Source organism: Coregonus clupeaformis, unplaced genomic scaffold (genome assembly GCF_020615455.1).
Source record: "Coregonus clupeaformis isolate EN_2021a unplaced genomic scaffold, ASM2061545v1 scaf0015, whole genome shotgun sequence".
In the NCBI taxonomy this organism is placed as follows: domain Eukaryota; kingdom Metazoa; phylum Chordata; class Actinopteri; order Salmoniformes; family Salmonidae; genus Coregonus; species Coregonus clupeaformis.
Genome location: NW_025533470.1, coordinates 853,312 through 880,000, shown reverse-complemented (window position 1 = coordinate 880,000; position 26,689 = coordinate 853,312). Strand labels below are relative to the sequence as shown.

Sequence of the window (26,689 nt, the reverse complement as noted above, 5' to 3'; positions counted from 1 at the left end):
GACATTGTTTTATACCCTTCCCCAGATCTATGCCTCATCTGGGAGATCTACGCACAATTCCTTCGACTTCATGGCTTAGTTTCTGCTCTGACAAGACCTGTCAACTGTGGGACCTTATATAGACAGGTGTGTGCCTTTCCAAATCATGTCCAATCAATTGAATCAACTTGTAGAAACATCTCAAGGATGATCAATGGAAACAGGATGCACCTGAGCTCAATTTTGAGTTTCATAGCAAAGAGTCTGAATACTTATGTAAATTAGGTATTTCTGTTTTTTTTTTAAACCTGTTTTCGCTTTGTCATTATGGGGTATTGTGTGTAGATTGATGAGGATTTTTTGATGATGAGGGGTGTGTGGTGGGGAGGGAGGGAGGGAGGGAGGGAGTCAGAACAGAGACAGTCAACACACTAGTCTTAACCATTCACGATCAATCACTTCTATAGTTCAGATGAAATCATGTGATCATGTGATGTGTGTGTGTGTGTGTGTGTGTGTGTGTGTGTGTGTGTGTGTGTGTGTGTGTGTCTGTGTGTGTGTGTGTGTGTGTGTGTGTGTGTGTGTGTCTGTCTGTGTCTGTCTGTGTGTGTGTGTGTGTGTGTCTGTGTGTGTGTGTGTGTCTGTGCTGTGTGTGTGTGTGTGTGTGTGTGTGTGTGTGTGTCTGTCTGTGTGTGTCTGTGTGTGTGTCTGTCTGTGTGTGTCTGTGTATGTGTGTGTGTGTGTGTCTGTCTGTCTGTCTGTCTGTGTGTGTGTGTGTGTGTGTGTGTGTGTGTGTCTGTGTGTGTGTGTGTGTGTGTGTGTGTGTGTGTGTGTGTCTGTGTGTGTGTGTGTGTGTGTGTGTGTGTGTGTGTGTGTGTGTGTGTGTGTGTGTGTGTGTGTGTGTGTGTGTGTGTGTGTGTCTGTGTGGGTGTCTCTCACCATCTGGGCCATCAGAGTGGAGGAGAACTCTGAGTTCATAGCGTAGGGCAGAGCTGTCTGAGCTCTGGAACCATACGTCGTCTGGAAACGCTTCTTCACCTCTCCCAGGAAGCTGAACGCACGCGACCGCTCAAAGTCCTAACAGACAGACAGACAGACAGTTAACACACACTACAGTCCTGACAGACAGTCAACACACACTACAGTCCTGACAGACAGTCAGACAGTCAACACACACTACAGTCCTGACAGACAGACAGACAGACAGACAGACAAACAGACAGTTAACACACACTACAGTCCTGACAGACAGTCAACACACACTACAGTCCTGACAGACAGACAGTCAGTCAACACACACTACAGTCCTGACAGACAGACAGACAGACAGTTAACACACACTACAGTCCTGACAGACAGACAGACAGACAGTTAACACACACTACAGTCCTGACAGACAGACAGTCAACACACACTACAGTCCTGACAGACAGTCAGTCAACACACACTACAGTCCTGACAGACAGTCAACACACACTACAGTCCTGACAGACAGTCAACACACACTACAGTCCTGACAGACAGTCAGACAGTCAACACACACTACAGTCCTGACAGACAGTCAACACACACTACAGTCCTGACAGACAGTCAGACAGTCAACACACACTACAGTCCTGACAGACAGACAGACAGACAGACAAACAGACAGTTAACACACACTACAGTCCTGACAGACAGTCAACACACACTACAGTCCTGACAGACAGACAGTCAGTCAACACACACTACAGTCCTGACAGACAGACAGACAGACAGTTAACACACACTACAGTCCTGACAGACAGACAGACAGACAGACAGTTAACACACACTACAGTCCTGACAGACAGACAGTCAACACACACTACAGTCCTGACAGACAGTCAGTCAACACACACTACAGTCCTGACAGACAGACAGACAGACAGTTAACACACACTACAGTCCTGACAGACAGACAGTCAGTCAACACACACTACAGTCCTGACAGACAGACAGACAGACAGTTAACACACACTACAGTCCTGACAGACAGACAGACAGACAGTTAACACACACTACAGTCCTGACAGACAGACAGTCAACACACACTACAGTCCTGACAGACAGTCAGTCAACACACACTACAGTCCTGACAGACACAGTCAGTCAACACACACTACAGTCCTGACAGACAGACAGTCAACACACACTACAGTCCTGACAGACAGTCAGTCAACACACACTACAGTCCTGACAGACACAGTCAGTCAACACACACTACAGTCCTGACAGACAGACAGTCAACACACACTACAGTCCTGACAGACAGTCAGTCAACACACACTACAGTCCTGACAGACACAGTCAGTCAACACACACTACAGTCCTGACAGACAGACAGTCAACACACACTACAGTCCTGACAGACAGACAGTCAACACACACTACAGTCCTGACAGACACAGTCAGTCAACACACACTACAGTCCTGACAGACAGACAGTCAGTCAACACACACTACAGTCCTGACAGACAGTCAGTCAACACACACTACAGTCCTGACAGACAGTCAGTCAACACACACTACAGTCCTGACAGACAGTCAGTCAACACACACTACAGTCCTGACAGACAGACAGACAGTCAGTCAACACACACTACAGTCCTGACAGACAGTCAGTCAACACACACTACAGTCCTGACAGACAGACAGTCAACACACACTACAGTCCTGACAGACAGTCAGTCAACACACACTACAGTCCTGACAGACAGACAGTCAGTCAGTCAACACACACTACAGTCCTGACAGACAGACAGTCAACACACACTACAGTCCTGACAGACAGTCAGTCAACACACACTACAGTCCTGACAGACAGACAGACAGTCAACACACACTACAGTCCTGACAGACAGACAGTCAGTCAGTCAACACACACTACAGTCCTGACAGACAGACAGTCAACACACACTACAGTCCTGACAGACAGTCAGTCAGTTAACACACACTACAGTCCTGACAGACAGTCAGTCAACACACACTACAGTCCTGACAGACAGACAGTCAACACACACTACAGTCCTGACAGACAGTCAGTCAACACACACTACAGTCCTGACAGACAGACAGTCAACACACACTACAGTCCTGACAGACAGACAGTCAACACACACTACAGTCCTGACAGACAGTCAGTCAACACACACTACAGTCCTGACAGACACAGTCAGTCAACACACACTACAGTCCTGACAGACAGACAGACAGACAGTCAACACACACTACAGTCCTGACAGACAGACAGACAGTCAACACACACTACAGTCCTGACAGACAGACAGTCAGTCAGTCAACACACACTACAGTCCTGACAGACACAGTCAGTCAACACACACTACAGTCCTGACAGACAGACAGACAGTCAACACACACTACAGTCCTGACAGACAGACAGACAGTCAACACACACTACAGTCCTGACAGACAGTCAGTCAACACACACTACAGTCCTGACAGACACAGTCAGTCAACACACACTACAGTCCTGACAGACAGTCAGTCAGTCAACACACACTACAGTCCTGACAGACAGTCAGTCAACACACACTACAGTCCTGACAGACAGTCAGTCAACACACACTACAGTCCTGACAGACAGTCAGTCAACACACACTACAGTCCTGACAGTCAGTCAGTTAACACACACTACAGTCCTGACAGACAGACAGTCAACACACACTACAGTCCTGACAGACAGACAGACAGACAGTTAACACACACTACAGTCCTGACAGACAGACAGACAGACAGTTAACACACACTACAGTCCTGACAGACAGTCAGTCAACACACACTACAGTCCTGACAGACAGTCAGTCAACACACACTACAGTCCTGACAGACAGACAGTCAGTCAGTTAACACACACTACAGTCCTGACAGACAGTCAGTCAACACACACTACAGTCCTGACAGACAGTCAGTCAACACACACTACAGTCCTGACAGACAGTCAGTCAACACACACTACAGTCCTGACAGACAGTCAGTCAGTTAACACACACTACAGTCCTGACAGACAGTCAGTCAGTTAACACACACTACAGTCCTGACAGACAGACAGACAGACAGACAGTTAACACACACTACAGTCCTGACAGACAGACAGACAGACAGGCAGTCAGTCAACACACAATACAGTCCTGACAGACAGTCAACACCCACTACAGGGTGTGTGTTGACTGACTGGGGGGTCTCATGTTTCCTTAGAGGGATAATTAGTTTGTAGGCCAAACCATTCGGACGCTACAGGCGTTTTCGTGAGAAGACTGATTTTCGGGACGTCTCACGGTCTGATAAACACTGCTGTGGCTTGGCCACCGTCCCACCGCAGATGCGGAAGGCCACCAGATTGAGACGCATCCAATGCAAAAGATATCTCTAGCTTAAACTGACAGATTTAGATTTTTTATTTATTTATGCTAATTAGATTTCAGCAGGTGCGCAGACATGGACTCTAGGGGGTTAACACAGTCCTGCAGCCCACCTATACAGAACATACTCACTCACATCAAAACTACAGCCTGTATACTCACGTCATCGGTGATACAGAGGTATATGATTCTGTCATGGCAGATGTAGTGGAAGAGATAGCTGAAGGAGAAGACAGATAACTCAGTCAGATCTTCAACGGTCACGCCAACATTCATACAGTACAAGTCTAACAGGAATGTCCAACTCCAGGAGGATGTGTGTGTGGCTGTCTTTGAGTGCATGTGTTAACGCTACCTGCCATGGCTGTAGGTGAGCTTGTTGTTCTCGGACGGTATCTTAGCCAGGATCTGTTCTGTCACCTCCAGGAAATTACCGCCACACCACGCATGCTTCGCCAGGATGGTGCTGCTGCGGGCGACCACCGCAAACAGGATCGCCATGTTTGTGGACAGGGTCAGGAAGGTCAGTTGGTCAGGGATTCACTGAGAGAGAAGGAGGGATGGGTGGAGGGAGGGAGAGGGATAGAGAGAAATGGTGGGTTGACATATTTTCACCACTAGGCTAGTGGCAAGATAGAGAATGAATAGTAGCCAAGTCAACAACAACGTAGTTAAGATCAACAACACTGACATGTAACGTTAGCTAATTAGCCAGCTAACGTTAACTAACTAACCAACCAAATCCAATGCACTAGCTAGCCGTTTGGCTGCAAGGTGAACATCTGGTGACATGAGCAAGATATTCACCACCGTAGCTAACTTTACCATTACCACTTTTGGTTTGATTAAAACGAAAGTAGCTAAATAACTTAACGTTAGGTTGATGGCTGGTTAGTATAACTTACAAAAATGACTAACAAAGACTGTTGTAAGCTTACAGCCATCCTGGATACCTAAGATTCCGATCCTCATGGCACATCATCGTTAGCAATAATACGACCATATAAATGGTTTTGTTAGCAGTAATAAACAATAAAACATCATCATACATACCTGCGAGGCTCAGCAGTCTTCAAAACGATGTGTTTTCACCATTTAAACAACGGCTTCGATAATCCTCTTGAATGACTTCTGCTTTGCAGACCCTTCATCAGAAGCGTTCTCTGGTTCCTTCTAGGGAAATGTGGTTCTTCGACTAGGAACTACTGCTTACAACGAATAAGCATGCGAAATATTTGAACTACACTTCTTGGTACACAACTACTTTCTGGTCGTGTATCGCCTGACTAACGTCACGTGTTTTTCCACCGACGTCACATTTACGCGACGAAACAGGAAGCGTTGCAGTCGAGAGGTATAACCAAAGATGTATAACTAAACCAAGATAGACCACTGCCTGTCATTTCCAAGTGGGAACAAATGAGTCAAAGTGGGCAGAGCCAAGCATGCGCTAGCGAGATCCTATTGGCCCGTTCTAGCCTATATCTGCATATCTCCTTAATATAATAATAATATAATAATAATAATAATATCTCCTTCTCCTTATACACAGCGCGATTTTTTAACAACTTTTGCGAAGGGTAAAGTCTACAAAACTTAGTCCACTCTATTCATAGCAGATTTTAGTTTTGGGAACAGAAAACTGTATTCAGAGCAAATGTTTCATCGATGAGAAAATTTGCAGGATATATCGGCCAAAATCCATATCGTTCCATCTTCTCCCACTGCCCGCCAGTGGGCTTCCTCTCACTACCACATTTAGTGAGTGGAAAGGCCAAACGGATGCTTCACGTTTATACATCCAATGAAATATCTGTCTCATTGTGCTATCAGTGGTATAACACTTACGCTTTGAACACACATTTACATTACATTTACATTTACGTCATTTAGCAGACGCTCTTATCCAGAGCGACTTACAAATAGGTGCATTCACCTTATGATAGCCAGTGGGTTAACCACTTTACAATAAATAATTTTTTGTTTTTGTTTTAATGTTTATTTTTATTTTTTATTTTATTTTTGGGGGGGCGTTCTATGTGGAGCAAATGTTGGATTTATGGAATTTATTCGTCAAACTGTAAGCGTAGACGGGTTGACAGAAATGGTAGCAGAAGGTGAATGTTGATATTTTGTTGCACACATATCTAGATGTATTTTATTTTTTATTTTACCTTTGTTTAACTAGGCAAGTCAGTTAAGAACAAATTCTTATTTACAATGACGGCCTACACCGGCCAAACCCGGACGACGCTGGGCCAATTGTGCGCCGCCCTATGGGACTCCCAATCACGGCCGGTTGTGATACAGTCTGTAGTGACGCCTCAAGCACTGAGATGCAGTGCCTTAGATGATGCTGCATGCTATTTTGCGCAAACACAGTCGGTGTGTTCGAAGCGTTATGGTCCCGGTTCCAAGGACATCAGCGGATCGAAAATCCAATATGGCTGCCAACGCAATGTCATATTTGGACATGTGTGTGTGTGACGTCCGAATTTAGTAGCTCTACTCCCTTTGGTCTAATAATTTGTTAAGTTTTTTTTTGCATGTAGCTTGCGATACAGTACATCATGGATGAGATCAATGGATCTTCAGAAATTGGTACATATAGATAGCTAAGTGTATAGCTACTTAACTAGTTACTTTACAACAAAACATATTTCAAGTTTTTTTTTAAATAAAAAAGCAAATCTGAATGCGATGCACACGAGTCCTATTCAGAAAACGATCAGCTGGCGATTGTTTAGCTAACGCTAGCATGTACAAATAGCTAGCTACGTTAGATGGGTGATGTATATTTAATGTGTTAAACAGGGCAAAGAGTGTTAGAAGTGGTTTTGTATTATATTTACCTGCACGTGTACCTAGCTACCTGCCTGTAACTGTATTGCAGGGATAAGCAGTGTCTTGCAGAGTCAAGATCAGAGCTTGAGCAAGCTCGTTTTGAGACCTAGCTAGCTAGCAAAAAAAACAGTGTGTACCAATACCCATATAAAAACAACACCACACCACAACAGGACATTTCCTTAATCCCACCCGAGGTCAGAGGTCATGATGGAGCTACCAGCATATTGCTTACACCTATCCAATACTTTCAGATCCACACAACACGTTTCTAAGGGCTACGGGTTTATTTGGGTTTCAGGGATTAAGACTCTGGGTTCTGAGTCCAGGCCCAGATCAACACTGTATTTATATGGTCTAATGGACCAACACCACAATAACAAGAGACTATCTGTGCTATTAAATATAGTAAGTTAGTGTGTGTTACTGCTCCTAAACGGAGGGGGTCAGGTAGTGGGTTAGTGTGTGTTACTGCTCCTAAACGGAGGGGGTCAGGTAGTGGGTTAGTGTGTGTTACTGCTCCTAGATGGAGGGGGTCAGGTAGTGGGTTAGTGTGTTACTGCTCCTAAACGAGGGGGTCAGTAGTGGGTTAGTGTGTTACTGCTCCTAAACGGAGGGGGTCAGTAGAGGGTTAGTGTGTTACTGCTCCTAGATGGAGGGTCAGGTAGTGGGTTAGTGTGTGTTACTGCTCCTAGATGGAGGGGGTCAGGTAGTGGGTTAGTGTGTGTTACTGCTCCTAAACGGAGGGGGTCAGGTAGTGGGTTAGTGTGTTACTGCTCCTAGATGGAGGGGTCAGTAGTGGGTTAGTGTGTTACTGCTCCTAGATGGAGGGGTCAGGTAGTGGGTTAGTGTGTGTTACTGCTCCTAAACGGAGGGGGTCAGGTAGTGGGTTAGTGTGTTACTGCTCCTAGATGGAGGGGGTCAGGTAGTGGGTTAGTGTGTGTTACTGCTCCTAGATGGAGGGGGTCAGGTAGTGGGTTAGTGTGTGTTACTGCTCCTAGATGGAGGGGGTCAGGTAGTGGGTTAGTGTGTTACTGCTCCTAGATGGAGGGGGTCAGGTAGTGGGTTAGTGTGTTACTGCTCCTAGATGGAGGGGGTCAGGTAGTGGGTTAGTGTGTGTTACTGCTCCTAGATGGAGGGGGTCAGGTAGTGGGTTAGTGTGTTACTGCTCCTAGATGGAGGGGGTCAGGTAGTGGGTTAGTGTGTTACTGCTCCTAGATGGAGGGGGTCAGGTAGTGGGTTAGTGTGTGTTACTGCTCCTAGATGGAGGGGGTCAGGTAGTGGGTTAGTGTGTGTTACTGCTCCTGATGGAGGGTCAGGTAGTGGGTTAGTGTGTTACTGCTCCTAGATGGAGGGGGTCAGGTAGTGGGTTAGTGTGTTACTGCTCCTAGATGGAGGGGGTCAGGTAGTGGGTTAATTGCTCCAGTAAGTCTCTCTGGATAAGAGCGTCTGCTAAATGAATAACATGTCAATGTAAATCCCAGCCAGGATGGGAAGGAAGAAGATATGACTGTCTTGTGGTAGTTGCAGACTGATAGTCAACTTCAACATTTTTCGCCAAAGGGGGTCGGATCAAATAGGCTGCTTGCTCTAGGACAGTACTGTACCACGTCCGTCCGTCCGTCCGTGTGTGTGTGTGTGTGTGTGTGTGTGTGTGTGTGTGTGTGTGTGTCTCTCGCTGTGTGTCGTCCCCCTTCATCCATTCCTCACCTGTTTCTGTGTCTGTTGCTGAGGCTGCCTCCCTACCAGTGTCTGTAGGGGGCAGACCAAAGCGGCTCAGCTGCTGTCTACTCTGCCCTCTCCAGCCTCTGCCATGGACTGGCACGGGCACCACCTCACAGCCACAGCCACTCCTCCACTGCAGGCTCCTCCAGCTGCTGTCTACTCTGCCCTCTCCAGCCTCTGCCATGGACTGGCACGGGCACCACCTCACAGCCACAGCCACTCCTCCACTGCAGGCTCCTCCAGCTGCTGTCTACTCTGCCCTCTCCAGCCTCTGCCATGGACTGGCACGGGCACCACCTCACAGCCACAGCCACTCCTCCACTGCAGGCTCCTCCAGCTGCTGTCTACTCTGCCCTCTCCAGCCTCTGCCATGGACTGGCACGGGCACCACCTCACAGCCACAGCCACTCCTCCACTGCAGGCTCCTCCAGCTGCTGTCTACTCTGCCCTCTCCAGCCTCTGCCATGGACTGGCACGGGCACCACCTCACAGCCACAGCCACTCCTCCACTGCAGGCTCCTCCAGCTGCTGTCTACTCTGCCCTCTCCAGCCTCTGCCATGGACTGGCACGGGCACCACCTCACAGCCACAGCCACTCCTCCACTGCAGGCTCCTCCAGCTGCTGTCTACTCTGCCCTCTCCAGCCTCTGCCATGGACTGGCACGGGCACCACCCACAGCCACAGCCACTCCTCCACTGCAGGCTCCTCCAGCTGCTGTCTACTCTGCCCTCTCCAGCCTCTGCCATGGACTGGCACGGGCACCACCTCACAGCCACAGCCACTCCTCCACTGCAGGCTCCTCCAGCTGCTGTCTACTCTGCCCTCTCCAGCCTCTGCCATGGACTGGCACGGGCACCACCTCACAGCCACAGCCACTCCTCCACTGCAGGCTCCTCCAGCTGCTGTCTACTCTGCCCTCTCCAGCCTCTGCCATGGACTGGCACGGGCACCACCTCACAGCCACAGCCACTCCTCCACTGCAGGCTCCTCCAGCTGCTGTCTACTCTGCCCTCTCCAGCCTCTGCCGATGGACTGGCACGGGCACCACCTCACAGCCACAGCCACTCCTCCACTGCAGGCTCCTCCAGCTGCTGTCTACTCTGCCCTCTCCAGCCTCTGCCATGGACTGGCACGGGCACCACCTCACAGCCACAGCCACTCCTCCACTGCAGGCTCCTCCTGCCGCCCAGAGACCACCAGCCCCCAGAGACCACCAGCACCCAGAGACCACCAGCACCCAGAGACCACCAGCACCCAGAGACCACGAGCCCCCAGAGACCACCAGCACCCAGAGACCACCAGCACCCAGAGACCACCAGCACCCAGAGACCACCAGCACCCAGAGACCACCAGCACCTCACAGCCCGGCTCAACGCAGCCAGACAGAGAATAAGTCAGTAAAGGACAGGGTAATGTTTAGAAGGAACAACATGTCAGAAAACACAGTGAAACAGAAGGTAGAATACTATCTGAACTTGTCCAATATCAAACGCTTGTTGCTGTTTTTTTGTTGCAACACGTTTTGTTATGGTGTGTTGAACCAAGCTTCAATAAAGAACATCAATAGAGGACAACATCAACAGGTTTCAGTTCAGGACCATCAATAGAGAACAACATCAACAGGTTTCAGTTCAGGACCATCAATAGAGAACAGCATCAACAGGTTTCAGTTCAGGACCATCAATAGAGAACAGCATCAACAGGTTTCAGTTCAGGACCATCAATAGAGAAACAGCATTAACGAGGTTTCAGTTCAGGACCATCAATAGAGAACAGCATTAACAGGTTTCAGTTCAGGACCATCAATAGAGAACAACATCAACAGGGTTGAGTTCAGGTGGATGACAATGAACACGTTGAAGTTAGCAGTAGGCCTAATGGAATGAGTAGAGACGATATGATTAATTGCTAGACCTACCTGGCAGAGAGACACATAAGATAATATATAGACAATTCATTTCTATCTGAACTTTCAACAATGTTTTTATCTACTGAACACAGCTCAGACACACACACACAATGACAGAGAGAGGTGAGTGACTACAACTAGATAGAACAAGATAACCAAACCAGGTTATCCCAATCCTTTAGTGTGTGTGTGTTTATGTGGACATGTTTAACCATTCTTGTGGGGACCAGGAGTCCCCAAAAGAATACTAAACAAACAAAAATGTGACCAACTGCGGACATTTTGTTGGTCCCCACAAGGTCAAATGCTATTTCTAGGGTGTTTAGGGTTAAGGTTAGAATTAGTGTTAGGGTTAGAATTAGTTTTAGGGTTAGGGTTAGGAGCTAGGGTTAGGTTTTTGGGTTAAGGTTAGGGTAAGTGTACGTGTTAGGGGTTAGGGAAAATAGGATTTGCGCCATTACCATCTATCTATTTGTAGCTAGCTAAACTTAGCTAGCTAGCTAACGTTAGCTAACCAAGCTAGTTAGATAGCTAGCTATCTAGCTGATCGTTTTGTGAACAGAACTCGTGAGCATCGCATTCAGATTAGCTTTTTAAAAATAAAATAAATAAATAAAAAAGTAAAATATTATTTGTTGCAAGCTAAGTAGCTATGTATATGATTTCTGATGACCCCATTGATCTCATCCATGATGTCTTAGGACCAATGAGAGTAGAGCTACTGAGTTTGGACGTCACACAGACATGTCCATATATGGCATTGCGTTGGCAGCCATGTTGGATTTTGTATCCGGTGGTGTCACATGAACCGGGACCACGTTTTATCTCGCAGTCGAGAGTGTTTTTTTCAAGCATGGCGGGGATAGATGGAGAAAATAAACCGGTATTGGAGATGGTAAGCGTTCCTAACTACTTTAGCGAAAAGGGGAACTAAAATATGCCACTGAATATTTGTCTGAAATTGTTCTCATGTGGTGCCATAGCTGAGCTTTCCACCCCTCGTGTGGAAGAAGATTCACTGTCACTGGTCGTGATTTTAACTAAAGTAGCGTTACGTCAGACCAGCAACTGTTAACTCAAATACACAATGTACATAATGATTTTAATGCAGCCTAATCCATGCTGTCTGTTGTGGTGGGGAGGAGTGGATGGTGGGGAGGGAGGGAGGAGGAGTGGATGGTGGGGAGGGAGGGAGGGAGTGGATGGTGGGGGAGGGAGTGGATGGTGGGGAGGGAGGGAGGGAGGGAGTGGATGGTGGGGAGGAGTGGATGGTGGGAGGGAGTGGATGGTGGGGAGGGAGGGGGGATGGTGGGGAGGAGTGGATGGTGGGGAGGGAGTGGATGGTGGGGAGGGAGGGAGGGAGTGGATGGTGGGGAGGGAGTGGATGGTGGGGAGGGAGGGAGGGAGGGAGGGAGGGAGTGGATGGTGGGGAGGGAGTGGATGGTGGGGAGCGTTGAGGGAGCAGCCCGCGCGCAATTTGTGACCACTTTTTGCCAGTTGTACGTATGCTATTTACATTGTCATTATGGAGACACCTATTTCCATAAAACATATTAATCCGCTAGAACTGGTGCACATCAATAAATAATGGAGTCACGACTTTGGGCGCATTGCTCAGGTGGTTTGAACTGAATTATAATGTTGACTTTGCTAATGGCGGTAAAGCAAAAAGCGAATTGTAATTAACTGGTCAATAATCCTAACAGTCAGTCTGTTACCTGATAAACCAGACAACTACATCCCAACAAGAGTGAAAGGACAGAGGGATACACTAGCTAGGACAGAGGGATACACTAGCTAGGACAGAGGGATACACTAGCTAGGACAGAGGGATACACTAGCTAGGACAGAGGGATACACTAGCTAGGACAGAGGGATACACTAGCTAGGACAGAGGGATACACTAGCTAGGACAGAGGGATACACTAGCTAGGACAGAGGGATACACTAGCTAGGACAGAGGGATACACTAGCTAGGACAGAGGGATACACTAGCTAGGACAGAGGGATACACTAGCTAGGACAGATGGATACACTAGCTAGGACAGAGGGATACACTAGCTAGGACAGAGGGATACACTAGCTAGGACAGAGGGATACACTAGCTAGGACAGAGGGATACACTAGCTAGGACAGAGGGATACACTAGCTAGGACCTTCTCGTCGCGGATCTGGTAGGACGAAAAGCATCAGCATGGCCAGTTTTGTTTCCCCCCCATGTTGTTCATGAGGTACTTCTGCTGTGGGTGACAGACGAGTTATGTGGACCAATTAAACAGCATAAAACCAGGTGATTTAAATTAATTAGCCAGTTAATTAATTAGCCAGTAAGTTTGAGAAACATTGATACATTTTCCCGTGTAGCTCAGTTGGTAGATGAAAAATATATGCACTCACTAACTGTAAGTCGGTCTGGATAAGAGCGTCTGCTAAAATGACTAAAAAATAAATGGTTAAGTTTACATTTACATTTTAGTCATTTAGCAGACGCTCTTATCCAGAGCGACTTACAGTTAGTGAATACATATATATATTTTTTTATACTGGCCCCCCGTGGGAATCGAACCCACAACCCTGGCGTTGCAAACGCCATGCTCTATCAACTGAGCTACATCCCTGCCGGCCATTCCCTCCCCTAACCTGGACGACGCTGGGCCAATTGTGCGCCGCCCCATGAGTCTCCCGGTCGCGGCCGGCTGCGACAGAGCCTGGATTCGAACCAGGATCTCTAGTGGCACAGCTAGCACTGCGATGCAGTGCCTTAGACCACTGCACCACTCGGGAGACTAAGTGGATTTTTTTGGTCAAATAAGAAGCTAGCTGGTAGCTTGCTCGCTAGTTAGACTTGAAATTGGCATGGGAGCTAACTAAACTAATATCTGACTAACTTGGAAATATAACATTATTTTAGAATGAAGGTTACCTGGCTAGCGCATCATGCTTTGTGACATGTTAGCTAGCTATCCCCAGTTAGATAATGTGTTTTCACTTATTGCATACGTGCTTGTTGGGTTCTCCCTGGTTTACATTTTTCTTAATTGTAGGTTAGGGTAAGGCATAAGCTTAGCAGTGTGGTTAATGTTAGGTTTAAAGTCACATTTCTAGAAGATACATTGTAACAATAAGCTACAAATGGAACAGCACAACACTATAGATCAACCATAGATCAACTGTTGTATTTTAAACACCAGTGGTGCAACTAGTGTTTTCTAACAGCACTGAACCAAAACAGCGGCGGGCGGGCGGCAGGGAAGCGAAACTTTAGTGGGAATAACCATTCATCTTCAGGAGACGGGGCAAAATGCAATCTGTTAATTATTTATTATATCATATATATATATATAAAAAATGGACGTACTGTATCTATTTTAATACAGACTAGCTCAAAACATTACTAATCATTGAAAATGACAAATGACCCAATGGATCAGGATTATTTAGTCTTCGAAAAGTGGGGGTGGCAAAAACAAAACATACGTTTGCACCCCTATTTTGAAAGTGGGGATGCAGCTGCTCCGTTGTTCAGGTGACTGTTTATGTGTGTGTTTGCAAGATGCACATGTTTACATTAGAACAATGTTGTGTGTAATCCCGGGCTATTCTTTGGGTGCTGAAATCAGTCGTTTTTGATAACTTCATTTTATTTTACATCTGAGCTCCAGTCTTCCCACACTAGACGGCGATCAACTCCATGGTAAATCGTGGAGTTGAGTTTAATATTGCTATTGTCTTTGTGCTATAGATGGAGCAAATAAGTTATGCAGCTGCCACCATGCTGGGGACGACACCCACAGAACAGAGCGAGTGAGATTCCCTTATTGCTTGAGATATTTCCAACATCCCCGTTTATTTGAAGACGTTCCTGAATTATTCTCATCAGCGTTACCTGACACAGTCAAGGGATGCAACAAAAGTCCAAAAGAAGAGGGGAAAAGACTAAAGTAGGCTCTGAACAGGGACAGGAAGAAAGACAGGAAGTAGAGAGAAGTAAGAAACAGCATGACGAGCAAACCGTGACGGAGTTGGAAATGGTGGAGAACGAGAGGAAGAAACGTAAAAGGCAAAAGAAGAAAGAGAAGCGCGTGAATGTTCAAGCTGAAATGGAGGAACGAACTGAAGGGAAAACGAAGAAAAAGTCAAACGATCTTCAAACACAACGAGACGATGGAGCGACTGTTGCTGAGGAGGCGATGAGTAGCTGGAGGAAAAAGACACACCATAATGACAGACGGACAGAAGACGGGATGGCCAGTGGCCTCTCAGCGTCTGCAGTAGATGTCTCGGATGTAAGAGTGCCAGAGGAGGCCAGAAGGAGTAAGAAGAAGCACAAGAACAGACGAACGGAGCTTGGAGATGGAGCGGAAAGCCGTCACACAGTTTTAAGATTAGCAGATGATCCTGAAATCATAGAACTATACACTGACACGGTTGAGGGAGGTGAAAATGTGGTAACGGAGCTACAGAACAATGTAAAGGAGAAGAGGAAACGAAAAAAGGAAAAAGTTGAAGAGATTCAACTGAACGTTTGTCCAGATGAAACGGAGCTTCCGGGTATTATAGAACAAACTGAGAGAAAAGGGAAGACAACGAGGCTGACAACCCAACCGGACGGAGGGTCTGCTGCTGTAGAGGGCAGCGGGAGGAAAAAGAGAAAACGCTGCAGAGAGTCCGACACGGGAATGGACCGTGTGCCCTCGACGTCTGATAACGGGACACCTGATGCTGGACCAGAACCTGAGACAGGGGAGGATGGCCCCCATACAACCATGGTTGCGACAAGGACCCAACACCGCAGACGCAGCCCAAAGGAGAAACCTCTAAGGTCAGTAGAAAGGAACCTCGTACACTCGTTTTTAAGTGTGAAATGTAGCATATTTTGAAGAGTGATTTCCCTTACTGGTGGTTAGTGAACATAACCATTGACAACAGGATTTGCTGGTGAAAGCAGACCTTTTGTGAATCATTGTGCGGTGTACCAGAGTTGAATCTGAAACCTCTTCCTGTGCAGAGAGGAAGCAGTCCTGTCCTGCTCTGTCTACTCAGAGGTTTCAAAACATATTTCAGATTGAGATGTTATGTTATTTAGATGTTCTCCCCTCCCTATGTTACAGTGATAAAGAACGGAGGGCTATGAATGAGCTCAAAGAGTTTATTCCCAATATTGAGTCTCAGGCTGATAAGGCGATCAGAGCAATGATAAAGTATGATCTTGATCGATTCAAGGGATTCCGAAGACAAGGTACGTTTATTCTTGAGTCCCTCATGGTGTTTATCACAGTCCATGGAAGAGATGTAATGTAACATGTTACTGTGTTGATGTATGATGAGAAATTGATTTCAATTCTGGAAAAAAAGGAACATGTGATTTGCTCCCTTAACACAATCAATCAACTTGTATTTATAAAGCCCTTTTTACATCAGCAGATGTCACAAAGTGCTATACGGAAACCCAGCCTAAAACCCCAAACAGCAAGCGATGTAGAATCACGGTGGCTAGGAAAAGACTCCCTAGAAAGGCAGGAACCTAGGAAGAAACCTAGAGAGGAACCAGGCTCTGAGGGGTGGCCAGTCCTCTACTGGCTGTACTGGGTAGAGAGGAACCAGGCTCTGAGGGGTGGCCAGTCCTCTTCTGGCTGTACTGGGTAGAGAGGAACCAGGCTCTGAGGGGTGGCCAGTCCCCTTCTGGCTGTGCCGGGTGGAGATTATAACAGTACATGGCCATTAAGGCCAGATTTTTCTCCAAGATGTTCAAACGTTCATAGATGACCAGCAGGGTCAAATAATAATCACAGTGGTTGTAGAGGTTGCAACAGGTCAGTACATCAGGAGTAAATGTCACTTGGCTTTTCATAGCCGGCATTTAGAGGTTGAATCCACATTTTAGTGTTTTGCCCTCTGACTGAATGTATTATCTTTTAGACCCAATGGGTTAAACCAGGCCTCTAGACTGACACCATTTAGTCACATTTTGCAGCCTTAAAGGCGTCCGCACACGGTAAACTTTAGACTTGGATGTGCAAGGAACTGTTTTTATTGGTCGCATTGATGTGAGCTGTGTTTTGAGTTTCCTCTTACTCAGGTGGGGAATTAGCCCCAAATAAATTAGCATATGATATTAGATTTAGGCAAATTTTATCTCTATTGAAAAAAGAAAATTCGAAACATTCTGGAGCCCTATTTTAACAGTCAACTATAACTACTATAACCTAATTGTCAACCCAAAATTCATCACTGGATTAGGTTGCACATTAAAATATCCTGAATCATGCATCTCTGCTAGGACATGTTAGATTAACCAATGTATTTCTTGAATCTCAGTAATCTGTTCCACCTCTTGATAAAGCACTGGGAACGACTTTAAACATTATACTTGTTCTATTACGTGACACCAACTTTTTTTGGGTGCGACCAAATCATGGGCTGGTGCCACCAACTGAAAAAGTACCAGTGTTACAGGAGAACATGTTAGGGGCACCAGTGTTACAGGAGAACATGTTAGGGGCACCAGTGTTACAGGAGAACATGTTAGGGGCACCAGTGTTACAGGAGACCATGTTAGGGGCACCAGTGTTACAGGAGAACATGTTAGGGGCACCAGTGTTACAGGAGAACATGTTAGGGGCACCAGTGTTACAGGAGAACATGTTAGGGGCACCAGTGTTACAGGAGAACATGTTAGGGGCACCAGTGTTACAGGAGAACATGTTAGGGGCACCAGTGTTACAGGAGAACATGTTAGGGGCACCAGTGTTACAGGAGAACATGTTAGGGGCACCAGTGTTACAGGAGAACATGTTAGGGGCACCAGTGTTACAGGAGACCATGTTAGGGGCACCAGTGTTACAGGAGACCATGTTAGGGGCACCAGTGTTACAGGAGAACATGTTAGGGGCACCAGTGTTACAGGAGACCATGTTAGGGGCACCAGTGTTACAGGAGACCATGTTAGGGGCACCAGTGTTACAGGAGAACATGTTAGGGGCACCAGTGTTACAGGAGAACATGTTAGGGGCACCAGTGTTACAGGAGAACATGTTAGGGGCACCAGTGTTACAGGAGACCATGTTAGGGGCACCAGTGTTACAGGAAAACATGTTAGGGGCACCAGTGTTACAGGAGAACATGTTAGGGGCACCAGTGTTACAGGAGAACATGTTAGGGGCACCAGTGTTACAGGAGACCATGTTAGGGGCACCAGTGTTACAGGAGACCATGTTAGGGGGCACCAGTGTTACAGGAGAACATGTTAGGGGCACCAGTGTTACAGGAGACCATGTTAGGGGCACCAGTGTTACAGGAGAACATGTTAGGGGCACCAGTGTTACAGGAGAACATGTTAGGGGCACCAGTGTTACAGGAGAACATGTTAGGGGGCACCAGTGTTACAGGAGAACATGTTAGGGGCACCAGTGTTACAGGAGACCATGTTAGGGGCACCAGTGTTACAGGAGAACATGTTAGGGGCACCAGTGTTACAGGAGAACATGTTAGGGGCACCAGTGTTACAGGAGAACATGTTAGGGGCACCAGTGTTACAGGAGAACATGTTAGGGGGCACCAGTGTTACAGGAGAACATGTTAGGGGCACCAGTGTTACATGAGAACATGTTAGGGGCACCAGTGTTACAGGAGACCATGTTAGGGGCACCAGTGTTACAGGAGACCATGTTAGGGGCACCAGTGTTACAGGAGACCATGTTAGGGGCACCAGTGTTACAGGAGAACATGTTAGGGGCACCAGTGTTACAGGAGAACATGTTAGGGGCACCAGTGTTACAGGAGACCATGTTAGGGGCACCAGTGTTACAGGAGACCATGTTAGGGGCACCAGTGTTACAGGAGAACATGTTAGGGGCACCAGTGTTACAGGAGAACATGTTAGGGGCACCAGTGTTACAGGAGAACATGTTAGGGGCACCAGTGTTACAGGAGACCATGTTAGGGGCACCAGTGTTACAGGAGAACATGTTAGTCTGGAGCCCTAGGTTAAGCCTCTGTGGAATCTTCTGTCTTTCTCAGGCATTTCCCTGCGAACTGGACGATTCAGTGCACAGGAGAACAAACAACTCACGAGGAACATAGACGACTTCCTGGCTCTCACAGGGATTGAGGATGCCTCTAAGCTCTTCCATACAACGCGCTTCACAGACGAAGTAACCAAGATCCAGAGGTTGAAGAGTCATCACAGTTTCCCTGAAAGAATAGGTGCGGTGTATTCCAGCCAGGTTCATAAGATAACTTGTTGTCAGATAAAGCTTCATCCCCACATTGTATCCCTGTTCTTTAGCGTTGTCTACAGTGATCTGTGAACTGATCTCCCTTCTCCCTAACCTGTACTGTTCCAGCTGAAGGGATCCCAAGGCCTTGGCATACGATCTATACTCGAGGTGGGAGGAAAATGTTTGATGGCAGCAGCTACAAGGGCAGGTAAGACGGGGCTGGTTACATTAAGGCTAGGTAAGACGGGGCTAGTTACATTAAGGGCAGGTAAGACGGGGCTGGTTACATTAAGGCTAGGTAAGACGGGGCTAGTTACATTAAGGGCAGGTAAGACGGGGCTGGTTACTTTAAGGCTAGGTAAGACGGGGCTGGTTACTTTAAGGGCAGGTAAGACGGGGCTGGTTACTTTAAGGCTAGGTAAGACGGGGCTAGTTACTTTAAGGGCAGGTAAGACGGGGCTGGTTACTTTAAGGCTAGGTAAGACGGGGCTGGTTACATTAAGGCTAGGTAAGACGGGGCTAGTTACATTAAGGGCAGGTAAGACGGGGCTGGTTACTTTAAGGCTAGGTAAGACGGGGCTGGTTACTTTAAGGGCAGGTAAGACGGGGCTGGTTACTTTAAGGCTAGGTAAGACGGGGCTAGTTACTTTAAGGGCAGGTAAGACGGGGCTGGTTACTTTAAGGCTAGGTAAGACGGGGCTGGTTACTTTAAGGCTAGGTAAGACGGGGCTGGTTACTTTAAGGGCAGGTAAGACGGGGCTAGTTACTTTAAGGCTAGGTAAGACGGGGCTAGTCACATTAAGGCTAGGTAAGACGGGGCTAGTCACATTAAGGCTAGGTAAGACGGGGCTAGTTACTTTAAGGGCAGGTAAGACGGGGCTGGTTACTTTAAGGCTAGGTAAGACGGGCCTGGTTACTTTAAGGGCAGGTAAGACGGGGCTGGTTACTTTAAGGGCAGGTAAGACGGGGCTGGTTACTTTAAGGGCAGGTAAGACGGGGCTGGTTACTTTAAGGCTAGGTAAGACGGGGCTGGTTACTTTAAGGCTAGGTAAGACGGGGCTGGTTACTTTAAGGCTAGGTAAGACGGGGCTGGTTACTTTAAGGCTAGGTAAGACGGGGCTGGTTACTTTAAGGCTAGGTAAGACGGGGCTGGTTACTTTAAGGCTAGGTAAGACGGGGCTGGTTACTTTAAGGCTAGGTAAGACGGGGCTGGTTACTTTAAGGCTAGGTAAGACGGGGCTGGTTACTTTAAGGCTAGGTAAGACGGGGCTGGTTACTTTAAGGCTAGGTAAGACGGGGCTGGTTACTTTAAGGCTAGGTAAGACGGGGCTGGTTACTTTAAGGCTAGGTAAGACGGGGCTGGTTACTTTAAGGCTAGGTAAGACGGGGCTGGTTACTTTAAGGCTAGGTAAGACGGGCTGGTTACTTAGCGGTAATAATCGGCTTTGACGGTGTACAAAAGTGTAGTGATATTGAATAGGACTTACAACAGGGTTATCTTTCTGACATGAAGCACTTTACAGTTCGCTAACATTTGCAGACCTACAGTGTATATCCATATACACTAGATATACAGGGCATACAGAAAGTATTCAGATCCCTTAACTTTTTCCAAATGTTTGTTACGTTAAATTTGATTAAATTGTTTTTTTCCCCTCAATCTACACACAATACCCCATAATGACAAAGCAAAAACAGGTTTTTAGAATTTTTTGCAAATGTATTCACACAAAAGACCCGGAAATATCACATTTGATATAAGTATTCAGATCCTTTACTCAGTACTTTGTTGAAGCACCTTTGGTGGTTCCAAACTTCTTCCATTTAAGAATGATGGACGCCACTGTGTTCTTGGGGACCTTCATTGCTGCAGAAATGTTTTGGTACCCTTCCCCAGATCTGTGCCTCGACACAATCCTGTCTCGGGAGCTCTACTGACAATTCCTTCGACCTCATGGCTTGGTTTCTGCTCTGTCAACTGTGGGACCTTATATAGACAGGTGTGTGCCTTTCCAAATCATGTTAAATCAATTTAATTGACCACAGGTGGACTCCAATCAACTTGTAGAAACATCTCAAGGATGATCAATGGAAACAGGATGCGCCTGAGTTCAATTTCGAGTCTCATAGCAAAGGGTCTGAATACTTACGTAAATAAGTTCTGTTTTTTATTTTAAATACATTTGCAAAAATGTATAAAAACCAGTTTTCGCTTTGTCATTATGGGGTATCTTGTGTAGATTGAGGACATTTTTTTATTTAATCCATTTTAGAATAAGGCTGTAACGTAACAATGTGGATAAAGTCAAGGGGTCTGAATACTTTCCCAATGCACTGTATATCACCACTTCGTTTGAATTCTAATTTCTTTGAATTCTTAGACGAAGGTTCAGCGAAGATGAACTTGCCTCTTTGAGAAAACTGCAAATGTTGCACGGCAACAAATGGGTGAAGATCTCGCGGTTGACTGGTCGAAGCGAAACGCCCCTTCTGAAACGCTTTTCTCAGATGTGTAAGTCATTAGGAACTTGGGAATTGAAATATAATGACTCTTGATACTTGCCTGACATCCCCATATATTTTGGGACATTTGTTACCCAGCGTTGTCTGAACCATGTTCCCGCTTTGTTTGGTGTGTGTTTTTTTTTTTTTCAGTCGCAAACTTGGGTTCTTGGAGCGAGGAAGAACTGAAGAGACTAATGGAGGCTGTTCGAGACCACCTGCTGGGACAGGCAGAGCCTGGCAGTGGACCTGCCACCATCAGGAAAGACAAGCTGTACAAACACATCCCCTGGTCAGATGTGTGCCGGAGGGTGAAGACACGCCACCGGGACCAGTGTAGAATGAAATGGTGCGTAGTTTTCATTGGTTACGGGGTTTCAGGGTTAACATTTTGTAACAAAAAAAACTATGGGCGTCATTGTCATAGTGCAAAATAGTGCAGAAATTAAAATTCATTATGATCTGGAGATTGAATTTGGAAACTTTTCTTCAGTGTGCGAGGACAGACTGTAAACATAAATAGTACTGTAGAATCTGTCGAGACTATTGGATGCGTCAGATAACGAGCAAATAATGCTTGTAGACTTAACAGTGAAATGCTTACTTACGGGTCCTTTTCCAACAATGCAGATTTAAAGATAAAATACAACATTGAAATAGCGACACAAGGAATAAATACACAGTGATGTAATGATTACAAATAAGTTGGCTATATACAGGGAGTACCTGTACCGAGTCGATGGGGTACGAGGTAATTGAGGTAGCTAAAGTGCATTCGAAAAGTATTCAGACCCTTTACTCAGTACTTTGTTGAAGCACCTTTGGCAGCGATTACAGCCTCGAGTCTTCTTGGGTATGACGCTACAAGCTTGGCACACCTGTATTTGGGGAGTTTCTCCCATTCTTCTCTGCAGATCCTCTCAAGCTCCGTCAGGTTGGATGGGGAGCGTCGCTGCACAGCTATTTTCAGGTCTCTCCAGAGATCGGGTTCAAGTCCGGGCTCTGGCTGGGCCACTCAAGGACATTCAGAGACTTGTCCCGAAGCCACTCCTGTGTTGTCTTGGCTGTGTGCTTAGGGTCGTTGTCCTGTTGGAAGGTGAACCTTCGCCCCAGTCTGAGGTCCTGAGCGCTCTGGAGGAGGTTTTCATCAAGTATCTCTCTGTACTTTGCTCCGTTCATCTTTCCCTCGATCCTGACTAGTCTCCCAGTCCCTGCCACTGAAAAACATCCCCACAGCATGATGCTGCCACCACCATGCTTCAACGTAGGGATGGTATTGGCCAGGTGATGAGCTTGATGGCTCTTTTGTGGGAATAAACTCATTCTGATTGGCTGAGCCTGGCTCCCAAGCTAAAATGGCTCTTTTGTGGGAATAAACTCATTCTGATTGGCTGAGCCTGGCTCCCAAGCTAAAATGGCTCTTTTGCCAGTCAACCTTTTTAAGGACAACTGTTGCAGTGGCTTTAACGAAGGGATGGAATGGGCACTGCTAAGATTCTATGATGGAATGGGCACTGCTAAGATTCTATGATGGAATGGGCACTGCTAAGATTCTATGATGGAATGGGCACTGCTAAGATTCTATGATGGAATGGGCACTGCTAAGATTCTATGATGGAATGGGCACTGCTAAGATTCTATGCTACGGATGTTAAACGGGTTAATTATCAGAAATTATTCATATAGCTAACACGTCTCAGAAGATTTGAGTTCTGGGTTAACCCAGATTAATTGCTCACTAAACTCTAGTTAAATAGTCGCCTCCTTTATAACTCGCCTTGTTTTAAAATTTTGCAAGATAATAATTAGGTTGACTGTGTTTTTTGCACATTGCACAATTCTTGCACTATGAAAATATCGCCCTTGTTTTGTTTCCACAAGCGTTCAGATTCAGAACATGGTCCAACTTTTGAGACGGAGGCTGCATCTTTTCTCCTACTTTTCCAGGTTGGGTGTTCTGGCACACAAAATGACATATGGACGACCAGTATTCAGTGGAGGTGTGAAAACCATAAAGGCTAAAGTGGATTTGATCAAAGCGTAAGTTTTGTGGTGATTTTAAATGCTATTGTAGATCTGTGTTTAGCTGATTTTATTTTGAAGATTTATTAGCCCAGTCTAATTTATATTTTATTTTATTTATTTAACTCGGCAAGTCAGTTAAGAACAAATTCTTATTTACAATGACGGCCTACACCGGCCAAACCCGGACGACGCTGGGCCAATTGTGCGCCGCCCTATGGGACTCCCAATCACGGCCGGTTGTGATACAGCCTGGAATCGAACCACGGGGTCAGTAGTGACGCCTCAAGCACTGAGATGCAGTGCCTTAGACCGCTGCGCCACTCGGGAGCCCAATAATAATAATAATATGCCATTTACTTTACCTTTCTGCGTAGTCCTGATTTACAGGGCCAAATGTAGTATTTTGTTGTTGTTATAAAGGCATATGAAACTGGCATTGGTCCACAATTTTTATTTTGGGAATGTTGATTCAATGTCATTTCGACCTTTCAGGTTGAACGCAATGCAGGTGGAAGATGCTTCAGATGTTGACTGGGAAGAAATTGCTCACACAATTGGGTAAGAGGTTGTTATTATAATTGGGTAAGAGGTTGTTATTATAATTGGGTAAGAGGTTGTTATTATAATTGGGTAAGAGGTTGTTATTATAATTGGGTAAGAGGTTGTTATTATAATTGGGTAAGAGGTTGTTATTATAATTGGGTAAGAGGTTGTTATTATAATTGGGTAAGAGGTTGTTATTATAATTGGGTAAGAGGTTGTTATTATAATTGGGTAAGAGGTTGTTATTATAATTGGGTAAGAGGTTGTTATTATAATTGGGTAAGAGGTTGTTATTATAATTGGGTAAGAGGTTGTTATTATAATTGGGTAAGAGGTTGTTATTATAATTGGGTAAGAGGTTGTTATTATAATTGGGTAAGAGGTTGTTATTATAATTGGGTAAGAGGTTGTTATTATAATTGGGTAAGAGGTTGTTATTATAATTGGGTAAGAGGTTGTTATTATAATTGGGTAAGAGGTTGTTATTATAATTGGGTAAGAGGTTGTTATTATAATTGGGTAAGAGGTTGTTATTATAATTGGGTAAGAGGTTGTTATTATAATTGGGTAAGAGGTTGTTATTATAATTGGGTAAGAGGTTGTTATTATAATTGGGTAAGAGGTTGTTATTATAATTGGGTAAGAGGTTGTTATTATAATTGGGTAAGAGGTTGTTATTATACACAGATTAAACTTTGTTTTAGACAATGTTGCATTTTTATTATTCATGACATTTTCACTGATAGAGGGTTTTATATTGTGTACGTTTTTTAGATTCTCAAATCTCTTAATACAACGCTGAGATGTTGTAATTGTCTACTAACTCGGTCAATAATCGTCAAAAGAACGGGGATCTTGTACAGTACAAAGCAAAGCCTTTGTAGATGTTTGCTTATCGTCTAGGAGTGAGGAGTACAACAGCACGTGGCAGGGTTATTGAGGAGGAATGCAGTGCTGTGCGCTAACATCTCTTTCACGTTCGAAGGGGTGTTACTCCTTACTACCTACAGAAGCACTACCACAAGCTAAAAGTAACCAAAGTTCCGCTGCGGGAGAGCATGACCTTCTGTGGTAGGTGTAAGCTGCTGTCATGTGTTTCCATCACTAGGTTTTTAGCATACGGTTGAGGGAATGCAATGTCTCTTTTCATTAGAATAGTTGAATGCGAGTCACTGTGACATAACTTCCAAGGGAGAGGAAGTGTAGCCCTGTTTTTAACCTGTTCATCACCAGCACTATAAAAGTAGACTGTTTTTAACCTATTCATCACCAGCACTATAAAAGTAGACTGTTTTTAACCTGTTCATCACCAGCACTATAAAAGTAGACTGTTTTTAACCTGTTCATCACCAGCACTATAAAAGTAGACTGTTTTTAACCTGTTCATCACCAGCACTATAAAAGTAGACTGTTTTTAACCTGTTCATCACCAGCACTATAAAAGTAGACTGTTTTTAACCTGTTCATCACCAGCACTATAAAAGTAGACTGTTTTTAACCTGTTCATCACCAGCACTATAAAAGTAGACTGTTTTTAACCTGTTCATCACCAGCACTATAAAAGTAGACTGTTTTTAACCTGTTCATCACCAGCACTATAAAAGTAGACTGTTTTTAACCTGTTCATCACCAGCACTATAAAAGTAGACTGTTTTTAACCTGTTCATCACCAGCACTATAAAAGTAGACTGTTTTTAACCTGTTCATCACCAGCACTATAAAAGTAGACTGTTTTTAACCTCCTATTCATCACCAGCACTATAAAAGTAGACTGTTTTTAACCTGTTCATCACCAGCACTATAAAAGTAGACTGTTTTTAACCTGTTCATCACCAGCACTATAAAAGTAGACTGTTTTTAACCTGTTCATCACCAGCACTATAAAAGTAGACTGTTTTTAACCTGTTCATCACCAGCACTATAAAAGTAGACTGTTTTTAACCTGTTCATCACCAGCACTATAAAAGTAGACTGTTTTTAACCTGTTCATCACCAGCACTATAAGTAGACTGTTTTTAACCTATTCATCACCAGCACTATAAAAGTAGACTGTTTTTAACCTGTTCATCACCAGCACTATAAAAGTAGACTGTTTTTAACCTATTCATCACCAGCACTATAAAAGTAGACGTTTGTATGTGAAAATTAGTTTTTTTCTACATTCTGAAAGATATGAAAAGCTCAATGTCATCACAGTAAAAACACTGATCGCCCCCCAAAAAATGGAAATCCCCTTTTTAAATATAAACAAGGAAGATGTTGTTGTTTGCTGATTTTAATGTATATGTGTTTTACTTTCAGAGATCATTGATTTCCTGTACAGTAGTGTTCTGCCCCAGTTTGAAGAGCTCCTCCGCCAGGTTCAGACGGAGTCAGGGGAGACTGAGTCCGGAGACGAGCCACGAGAGTTCTTCCTGCTTTCAGAGATATTTGAAAATGACTGAGATTATTACAGCGAGGTTCAGAGCAGATAAATAATCAATACATAGAACACAGATCTGTCTCAGAAGCTCAATGGGGTTTTTTTCTGGGTGAAAATAGG

General features: G+C 45.4%; 2 protein-coding genes across 3 annotated transcripts in view; one reads left to right on the top strand and one right to left on the bottom strand.

Moving 5' to 3' along the window:
• Positions 1–5,664, bottom strand: part of LOC121556109 (vesicle-associated membrane protein 7) — a 10,084-nt gene extending 4,420 nt beyond the window's left edge. The window contains exons 1-4 of the mRNA XM_041869996.2: positions 5,433–5,664; positions 4,735–4,922; positions 4,542–4,599; positions 919–1,056 (exon numbers count right to left, since the gene is read on the bottom strand). Coding sequence (XP_041725930.1) covers positions 919–1,056; positions 4,542–4,599; positions 4,735–4,880 — 342 coding nt within the window. The 5' untranslated portion in view covers positions 4,881–4,922; positions 5,433–5,664. The remainder of the gene's footprint in view (positions 1–918; positions 1,057–4,541; positions 4,600–4,734; positions 4,923–5,432) is intronic.
• Positions 5,665–11,663: 5,999 nt separating this feature from the next.
• On the top strand, positions 11,664–26,689 carry LOC121556113 (transcription termination factor 1-like). Of its 2 annotated transcripts, XM_045212457.1 has the most exons (11): positions 11,664–11,753; positions 14,601–15,680; positions 15,970–16,097; positions 18,878–19,063; positions 19,204–19,285; positions 21,459–21,589; positions 21,733–21,928; positions 23,527–23,619; positions 24,097–24,162; positions 25,133–25,218; positions 26,449–26,689. In XM_045212457.1, the coding sequence occupies exons 2-11, from the start codon at positions 14,761–14,763 to the stop codon at positions 26,589–26,591; spliced, it is 2,031 nt and encodes a 676-aa protein (XP_045068392.1). In that variant the 5' UTR covers positions 11,664–11,753; positions 14,601–14,760; the 3' UTR covers positions 26,592–26,689. The 2 variants fall into 2 exon arrangements, with proteins under 2 accessions (XP_045068392.1, XP_045068393.1); XM_045212458.1 differs by lacking the exon at positions 25,133–25,218 and having other exon boundaries at positions 26,449–26,540.

Excerpts from the sequence above, each read along its gene's own strand:
- LOC121556113 (XM_045212457.1), top strand. The coding sequence starts at position 14,761 with ATGCAACAAAAGTCCAAAAGAAGAGGGGAAAAGACTAAAGTAGGCTCT. Across the intron at positions 15,681-15,969 it reads CCAAAGGAGAAACCTCTAAG|TGATAAAGAACGGAGGGCTA; the intron begins GTCAGTAGAAAG and ends CCTATGTTACAG. Across the intron at positions 19,064-19,203 it reads CAGTTTCCCTGAAAGAATAG|CTGAAGGGATCCCAAGGCCT; the intron begins GTGCGGTGTATT and ends GTACTGTTCCAG.